General features: G+C 42.4%; 1 protein-coding gene across 1 annotated transcript; it reads left to right on the top strand.

Annotated features, from left to right (window-relative positions):
* The first annotated feature begins 3,251 nt into the window (after positions 1 to 3,251).
* LOC133893609 (peroxidase 2-like) lies at positions 3,252 to 4,761 on the top strand. Its single transcript, XM_062334676.1, has 4 exons — positions 3,252 to 3,515; positions 3,655 to 3,846; positions 3,941 to 4,106; positions 4,221 to 4,761. The coding sequence occupies exons 1-4, from the start codon at positions 3,312 to 3,314 to the stop codon at positions 4,613 to 4,615; spliced, it is 957 nt and encodes a 318-aa protein (XP_062190660.1). The 5' UTR covers positions 3,252 to 3,311; the 3' UTR covers positions 4,616 to 4,761.
* Positions 4,762 to 9,675: the final 4,914 nt, after the last annotated feature.

Genomic DNA, 9,675 nt, shown 5'->3' with positions numbered 1-9,675 from the left:
AAAATGAAAATTTTAAATTAGATCTATTCACAAATAATAAACATGATTCCAATATTATGAAAAAAAAATACATTTATATTTTACATTCCAATATTTAAATATAAATAGCTAATATATCTTAGCATACAACTATTATTAATATAAATATCTACAATTTAACCGTAAACTAAATTTTTAGCCTGTGCAGTCACACAAGTTGATGTGCTAGTGTTTCCAAATTCCTATAGAAACTAGCTGGTGGTCCCCACAATTACGCGGCTAATTTGTGATTAGAACTGTTGCCATATTTATCAAGAATTTGTGATTTATCTTACTATCGCTCTTATTTCGTCACTACTGTGTCTTCTCCTTGTTAGACACAATTTGGATCTGAGCCCACCATAATAATTTTTTCATATGTTCGAACACTATATCGTCATCTATTTGATCCATTTCACGTAGATTGTGCTCTATAGGCGTTTATTCTTTCTTTCTTTTTCCTTTCATATTCCAACATAATAGCTTTTATTTGGGTTGGGAGGTCATGCTCTATCATTTGTGCGGTCTGCAGATTGTAACTTTCCATGTCACCTTTGTAACATCGTGACCTTGAGCTACACAGTTAAAGCCCAGTGCAGCAGAACTCGTATCCTCTTATATCGATTCGTTCACGTGTCTTACTCTGCAGATCAATGGATTCACCAGTGTTCCTTGACACTGCCAGAGGTTGCGGTTCCATCATCGCTGCATGTATCCTTTTTTTTTTACATCTGCCTTGGTCATTTAGCGTTGGATATGCCATCTGAGCTCATCTCCTACTTCAACACCACTATACTTTGTAACATCTTTAGCGTCAATGTCCCTTCTGCTACTACAAAGCGGCAACAACGCTAATTGAATAGCTAGCCCATCTACATCGTCCGGGAGTGAAAGAGAATATGTTACGTCATTTTCTTTTATTTGAGCAGACCCTTGTTTTTTCTATAATTTGAATAGATCGGTTATCCTCTTGTCTAAGGTCTTATCTACTTTTTCTTTTTTTACACCTCTCGTATTGAGCTAGGTTTCTATTTTTATTTTTTTTCTATTACATTTTATGTTAAAAGAAAAGATCATTTAAATTGTAACTTTGAAATCTTAAATGCAAACAAGATACAATGAACTTTTGCATTAACCAAATTATGCTATCTTTTAGGCAAATTATGTCATCTTTTTTTTTTACTGCCATTTGGCTTAATTTTTAATAATGGCAAAGGTGAACTTATGCATTAATCAAATTATATTGTCTTTTTTAAGGAAAATTATGTTATATTTTTTACTAGCATTGGCTTAATTTTTTAATAATGGCAGAGATGAGCAATATAGGAGCAGATATAAGGGTATTTTTGGTTTATTTTTTTAATGGCATGGGTAAGTAATATAGATTTTTGTAATAGCAGTGGTAGATAATTTATAAACATGTAGCAGTGATGGGTAATTTATAAATATGTATAGGGATAATTGCTTTCTTTTTTTTCTGATTAAAGTGATAATTTGTAGGGCTTGAGAGTGAAGGAAGATATTTTTTGTTGGGCAATTAGTAATATAATAGATTGAACTATCTCTCGTTACATTCACGTAGAAATCCTTTGACAAACATGAATTTCTGGTGCAAGTCGGTCATCAAATCACTCAAAATCTCATTTGTCAAAAGTAATCAATGACTCTTGCTTTCACTTCAGTTGCCACTTGCCACATGGAGAGAAAGAGAGCTCGCTCGTTTGGTCACCCGCGCCAGCCTGCGTTGGAGCACAGCAAATGGGTTAGTTTGAGGTTTCGTTTTTTCCTAGTTAATTATTGGAAAAACTATTAAAAACATATTAAAATTGTGGTACCGGTGATGACTTGTCCAGAAGATCAATATTTTCATATTCCTAATCTAAACGCTTCTTGTACACTTGTTTGTCGAAAGTTTAATAAGCTGGTGAAATATATTGGGATGAATAAGTGTACGTATTATTTGCAACATACTGCTGATGACACGCGCCGCCCGTCTTCCTTGACCAGCACAGGGTACCTACCTCTCTCTTCTATCCGAGATAGTTGTACGTATCCCAATAGGCAAATCATCAGTTATCATCATGCTATCTTCACGCTGAAAAAACTAGGCCACTGATTCGAATGCAGACTTTTCCCTGAGCGATCATGCATGCATGACAAACTCTACAGGGTTGGTGTTGGCCGTAGCATTTGATTGGAGTTGGACATGGTGGCCCTTGGATGTATGCACACAAAACAATACACATGAATTTAGCCTGAACTATATATCTTGAATCGGTTGTATGCCAATATAATCACATGTTGGTCAACACTGTATCCCGGATCGAATCGAGTGGCTAGCCGCATAACGACAACAGTTAGTGGCATTCAGAGACTAAGAGCATATTTGGTATAACTAGCCTCACTGAAATTTTGGTGTCATCAAAACATAGACAATGCTAAAGTACGGGAGAAAAATTGTTGTTTGGATGGTAGCCTTGCCAATTCACCGGAAAATGTCAAGTTGTGAGTATGGCATATGAAATTCATAAGTCATTGTTTTTTTAACGAAACATAACTAAGTGAGATCTTATGTTATAAATTTAATTATAAGAAATATAACAGTGCAAATAGATCACAATTTGGATATAGTAATGTTTAGTAGATATAGCAATTTGAAACTTATTAATATATGAGTTTTGAAATCCATGCATAAATGAGCTGTTGCCATGGGCAGCCAAAACGCGGCGCCCCCTGTTGACCGAAGAAATGCTCGGGTGTGCATGGGCTTACCAAAAGTTAAAATCAATCTACTTTAGGTTATCTCCAACAGCTATCTCAAATTTTCATCCTCAAAAATACTATTACAGCATCCCTTATCACTATTACAGCATTCTTTATTTTTTTCATCTTCAGCAGCTACCCTATTTTCTACCTTCTACTCTCTTTTTCTCTCTCCGGTCACACCATCAGCCTCTGTAAACAGTGTTGCTACAGTACGCTAACAGTGTAACCGCAAAACACTGTAGCAGACGAATCTGCTGGAGATGGCCCAGACAACCAATTACCTAAGGCGCGCCAAAAAATTGATGACATTGATTGAGACTACCGACCAAACGTGTCCGAACTTTAGACCAGTTAGGCTTCCAATTTGAATGTTTTATGATCCCTAGTGACATGCAGGTATCAACGGGCCAAAATCGCGAGCTATAAATATGCATGGGGTGCAGCATTATTCCTTGCAAACCACAGCCTAGTAGCAAGTGCAGGCCAGCAAACACATATATCCAGATACTCTGGTCTTGTAGCTAGCCATGGCCTCAGCCTCTTTCCTTGGCTTCTTGGTGCTGGTGGCGCTGGCCTCGGCGGCGTCGGCGCAGCTGTCGTCGACGTTCTACGACACGTCCTGCCCCAACGCGCTGTCCACCATCAAGAGCGCGGTGACGGCCGCGGTGCAGCAGGAGGCTCGCATGGGGGCGTCGCTGCTCAGGCTGCACTTCCACGACTGCTTTGTCCAAGCAAGTCTCACATCATAGCCAACAATCCTTCTTTCTTTCTTTTTTTGTTCCAGAATTGAAGTCATTTACATTGACATCAGCACATGCAATGATACAAATACAAAAGCAACTAATTATGATTTACGAATTTTCACTCCAGGGCTGTGACGCGTCCGTTTTGCTGGCCGACACGGCCACCTTCACCGGAGAGCAGGGGGCGGGTCCGAACGCGGGTTCTCTGAGGGGCTTCAACGTCGTCGCCAACATCAAGACGCAGGTCGAGGCCGTGTGCAAGCAGACCGTCTCCTGCGCCGACATCCTCGCCGTCGCCGCCCGTGACTCTGTCGTTGCGGTAAGATCTATCATTAGCTCGCGGTTACACGATCGATCAGTGTATGCCCGGCCGGTGTTTTCATAGTGTTAACCTGATGCTACTCTGTACGCAGCTCGGAGGGCCGTCATGGACCGTTCTGCTAGGGAGAAGGGACTCTACCACTGCAAGCTTATCTCTCGCGAACAGCGATCTCCCTCCTCCAACATCTAGCCTCCAACAGCTTATAACTAAGTTCGGCAACAAGAACCTCAGCCCAACCGACATGGTTGCTCTCTCAGGTGCGCGCAGAATTCTCGACCTCTTACTTTATCAACAGTTACCAGAGATGGTGATGCATGGTACCCATGACTCGTGAAAGTTTTTTCTTGAGAATGTCGAGTGGCTGCCTGCAGGTGCACACACGATCGGTCAGGCGCAGTGCCAGAACTTCAGGGACCACATCTACAACGACACCAACATCAACTCGGCCTACGCGACGTCGCTCAAGGCCAACTGCCCCGCGGCAGCCCCCAACGGCAACACCAACCTGGCACCGCTCGACACCACGACGCCGAACGTGTTCGACAACGCCTACTACAACAACCTGCTGTCCCAGAAGGCGCTCCTGCACTCTGACCAGCAGCTGTTCAACGGAGGCAGCACGGACAACACGGTCAGGAACTTCGCGTCCAACACGGCGTCGTTCAGCAGCGCCTTCACGACGGCGATGGTGAACATGGGGAACATCAGCCCATTGACCGGGACCCAGGGGCAGATCAGGCTCACCTGCTCCAAAGTGAACTCGTAAGACGAACGCACGTACGTACGCTGGCAGCGCAAGTATGTATAAGACCAGCGCGTAAACGAATAAGGTCGCTTCTGCACCAGCACCACCAACAAAGTATACGTACGTACGACGTAGCTATTGTATACGCAGACGAACACCAGGCCAACTCGTTTTCTGGTTCCATGAAGTGTATGGAACGGAGAAGGCGACGTTGCATGCATCAACATATATATACATATCTGTAACGAGTTCTCATGCGAAGGCATGAGAGATCAATTATCACTTCACTTATATTTTTCTATCACCACGACCGCGCGTGGACGACGTTCCCTAGCTCCTTGCTCGTCGTTGTGTACGCTGGCCTCTCCGCGCCGTGCCATTGCCGTTCGTCCGGGGTGGGCCCTGCTTCAGATCCACCACACGACAACGTGTGCGTGCAACATGAAAATTCTACTAACCCTTGCTAATACATATCTTATTAGAACCGATAAGAAAATCAATAAATAAATAAGTATTAAATGTGAAATGGATGATCAAGATAGATCTTATATGAAAAAGATATAGAGTTGTATTTTCCAATGTGCGCGCGCTGTCCATCTGCGGCGCACAGGCTGTGGGACGTGCAGGACCTTGAGCGAATGACTCAGATCATTCAACCACCAACTTAATTAATTCAAAAGAAAACGTAATTAAAAATCATCCAATAAATAAATGAAGCTATCGGTTAGGTCTAGCTGGAGCTTGTGCCGTTAGCCCAACTGTTGACAGGCAAGTTAAAAGGGGAACTCGTCAACATCGTTTTATCATATGTCAAGGCTGATTGGAAAGCTTTCGTAAGTGGAAAACGACTGCACAACGGTCAGAGCAAGATAGAATTGTCTTGGACAAATGCTGACCTCTGTGTCTAACCAGTACGATACCACGATCGACTCCTCCCTGTTATTTCGTCCGCTAGTACCCAAGTTCAGCACAATTCAGAGATGAGTCGTGCTAAACGACCCGTCAGTTGATGTTTAGCTAGCTGACAAAAATGACATCCTAATACTAGCTAGTGGTTATACTACTACGGTTCTGTTGAAATGATGGATAATACTTTTGTTAGGAAATTTAGCCTAGCAGAAACGATAAATTGATCTATAGGAATCACAGATAATACTACAGACACGATATTTATTAACGAGTTTTAGTTGAACCTTAGCCCCGAGCACTCTCTTCCGGAACTTAGCTCTTCTGATCGTCGGGGGACTAAGGTACTCGAGGGTGACCGGGCAACTCCCCGAGCACTTTCTTCCCGGTACTCGGATTCCGTGGATCATCGGGGTACTGGGGTACTCAGAGGCCACCGACCGTGGCCCCAAGCACCTTCTCCTGGGACTTGGCCTTTCCTCATCCCACAAGAGAGACCTAGCGAGATGGCGCCATGTGGCGGATGGCTGGCCTGATCTCGTGATTCGGGGACCCCTGATTCCTGATACACCGACAGTCCTCAACTGACTATAAGCACTCCTCTATATGATTACAACACCGGTCACTTTGGGGTCCCGATCTAACTGTTGCCGTCACCCCCTTGCGATCATGTAGCTATATCATCATGGTTACATTCTTATATTTATAAGAAGGACAAGTTATATGAGTCTTACTCTTCTTATATTTATAAGAAGGACAAGTTACATGAGTCTTACTCTAACTCCGCCTTATACTGCTGATACTACTCTAAGCCTTTGAACAATGTTTCGTTAAGCCTTTGAACAATATTTGAAACATATTCAACAACTTTGATGGTGTGCAAGTTCAATTTAATAATCAGACATGCTATATAGAAGAAAATGAACAGGGATCCTCGAATCCGGGTGGACTAGGTGAGTTCAATGCTTCCTAACCACTGGACTTGTCAGCATACATTTGGGCTGATGAAAAGGAGGAGCTAGTAAAATAAAGGTACTGCTGATGGGGTATTACTCTTTTTTTTTTCTGAGTGGAGATTGGAGATTGTATAGTAGCTCGATCTTCGTTAATTGTGAAGCTCACCATTTAATCTCTCGAAGTATTAGTGAATTTCTCATCAGCTTAATCTTTCGGGAACAAGCAGAACCGGATTCATTAAGCCAAAATGTTATTTTCATGGAACGGAATCATTGCCTGACTATGCCTGCTCGTCCAGATATTGTCAATTATCTTCTAAACTCTACCTACGTCAAACAATAATTGAGTACAAATGTCTTCATTTCCCACAACTATGTCTCCGCAGCAATGCGCGGGATGCACAATATATGGGTTCGTTTAGTATTTCATAGATTCTTCTACTCACATGCCCGCTTGTCTTTGATGACCACCAAGAACACTTGTTCTGTTCCACTGCAAAACTCCAGTACAGCTGCAACGAAAGAGACAAATAATGTATCTTGCTCCTGCTTCTGCGAATATCACATGCCATCGGATTCCATATTCTAGATCTTTCAGCAATGCGTGATATATTAGTAAGGCCCAGAGAGAAGGATCGAGCTTGTCCTACAACGAAAGAATGATATTGCAGATTTGGCGTGGGTGTGGTCGCAATAGTTGGACTTTTGTCACTCTCGCGTTCTAATCTAAACTACTAATCAAGCAAATCAGAGGAAATACTCCTCCTAATCAAATCGATGCGCATCTCGCATGGCCGATATGTCACATGTTGATCTATACTCAGTACTATATGCATTCCCCGATCGAGTGGCTGCACGACAACGGTTTGCCGGCATTTCTCTAGATTAGTTAGGCATCCGATTTGGATGTTCTAGCCATAGTGGAAGTGGAGTGATGAATTGGTTTTCAGACAAAGGAAATGGAGTGGTGAAGTAATGATTTATATATCAGCACCTGTACCCGTGGTGCCAATTTTTTTCGAAACGGATGGCAAAGAGGATTGCCAATTTTATATTAGAAGGAATAAAAAGTGTAGGAAATAAAAAGTTACTGTTTGTGACCGACACCACCACTTTAAAGAGAAAGCAACACGGCCTAGCTGCTTGGCTCCATTGATTACCTATTAAGAGCAGGATCGAAGATCACAGCGACTACTCTGGCCTAATAATGCAAAATCGTAAGCTAAGCGGCACCGATCGATCTCCTCCTTAATTCGGTGTGCCAACTGTGTAGCTGATAGTTGAATAATTTTTAAGATTATCTGTTTTCTTTCTTTTCAATTATTCCACAAAAAAAGATGACTATGCCATCAAAAGTTTTCCTTGTTGTCATTCGATCTTTTTCATGCCTGATCTCTAGCTATAAATATGCATGCAATGCAGCACTCTCTCTTGCAGGCTGCGGTGAAAAAATTAAGTGCAGCAGAAACACACATTTTTTTTTTTAGAAAATGGATAGAAGTATATAGCCTTTTGCATCATGAGATACATACAATCTATAATTGATTATTATAATATTCTGATGTATGTAGCCAACATCATAAATGGAGTAAATATGATAAATAACGGCATCATGAAACTTGTAATCTATAACGATATGACCATCCGTGTTTGGCGAAGAACTCTATTGCCACCACCTCCAACACATGACATGCCTTCAGACTTCAGAAAGTCTTCCCTTTGTTTCTCTATGTAGCAGTCTCTAGAACTGTAGCTAGAAGTGAGAAACAAGTGGAGAAGTGCATTGGTTAGCATGTGATGAGGCATTGACAATAGTTGATTTGTCTTGAACTTGGTTAGCATATGTTTGTGGATGTTTATTTTTATTCATGACTAACTCGAGTTAGTAGTGTTTGGAATTGTGAAGTCTTCTCTGTACGCGAAAAAATTATACACACAAGAAGTTTCGGAGTGAACATCGGATGTTCCGGTGTTCATCGGAAGTTTCAGTGTGGACAGTGTATACTCATCAGACTATTTCTTGCAGAGAACAATTTTCGGGTGAAATTCGATATCAATGCACTGGAAGGTCTAGTGAGTGTGATGACTACACAAGATGGTATCACCACAACATTTTCAGTGTTGAAGCAAAAATGAAAGCAAACATCGGATGGTTCGGTGATGTACTTTGAAAACGTCAGAGTATTTTCTGCAAAAAGGAGATTTTTTAGCATCAAATTTGATTATGTTCGCCGGCTAATGTGGTGCTGAGATTATGAACACTGAAGAATACACCAAATCTTCAATTTTCTGCAAAGACATGGAGGATTACTTCCCTTTGTTATCTTAATCCGACTCAAAGTTGTTAGTAGCAGGAATTTCAATTTCGTGTTACATTTTTTCGTTTACCGGTGTAAAGATCGAAATTAGTAAAATTTCACTTCTGCTATGTGAGTCTACACTTCAGTGGAAGACAATTTTAAAATTAGATATTTCATTGTCTTTTAAAATTCTCCAAATTTTGTCGGAATTTTAATGCTTGGTTAGTAGTACTGCTTTAATTTGTGCCATCTCAAGATTTTTGGAACGGTGTAAGGTGAAGTTGGAATTCAGGTGTCAGGATGCATTGCATTGGCATGAAAGTGAAAGTGGCAGCGGGTCTGACCGCTCCAATCGACCATCTCTGGACTCTGGTTGAGCGTGCGCGCGCTCGCGTTGTCGATATGCCGCCGAGACCACTGCGACAAGCCTTGCGGAGCTGATGGGCCATCCACAGTGTCAACAGGCAACGGTGGCAGCAGCAGGGCCAGAGCCACGCCGAGCCGGCTAGGTCTGTAATGCCTTTCCTCTCGAGAAAACGGGCTGGGCTAATGTCCATTTTGCGACCAAGAAGGCCGTTCAATATAAGGCCCAAGCATGTCGTCACTTTTGACGATGACGGATCTGCTCGGAGCAACCGACGCTTCCAACAGCAGATGGTCATGGTGCACACAAGTTCAGGGCGATCGACAATGGCGGCGCTAGTGAAAGATGTCTTCCCTCCCACACCGATCCAACATTCCAATAGCACCAATGGGGGCTCAGATCATACCTTTTTTTTCTAGTAGGGTGCTGCGGTGGTGCTCGCGTCCCGGCAGCAATTGTTGGAGATGGATGGCATGGTAAAAGAGCTCAAGCTCGGTGGGTGCAGAAGGATGAACAAATAGAGAGATGCGAGGGAGATAGACAAATTCTTAACGA

This window comes from Phragmites australis, chromosome 15 (assembly GCF_958298935.1).
Source record: "Phragmites australis chromosome 15, lpPhrAust1.1, whole genome shotgun sequence".
Classification (NCBI taxonomy): Eukaryota; Viridiplantae; Streptophyta; class Magnoliopsida; order Poales; family Poaceae; genus Phragmites; species Phragmites australis.
The sequence above is the reverse complement of the archived record's forward strand: the minus strand, read 5'-3'. Positions and strand labels throughout refer to the sequence as shown.

Coding starts and splice junctions, on each gene's coding strand:
- LOC133893609 (XM_062334676.1), top strand. CDS start 3,312: ATGGCCTCAGCCTCTTTCCTTGGCTTCTTGGTGCTGGTGGCGCTGGCC. Junction 3,516..3,654: donor TCCACGACTGCTTTGTCCAA/GCAAGTCTCACA, acceptor TTTTCACTCCAG/GGCTGTGACGCGTCCGTTTT. Junction 3,847..3,940: donor CCCGTGACTCTGTCGTTGCG/GTAAGATCTATC, acceptor CTCTGTACGCAG/CTCGGAGGGCCGTCATGGAC.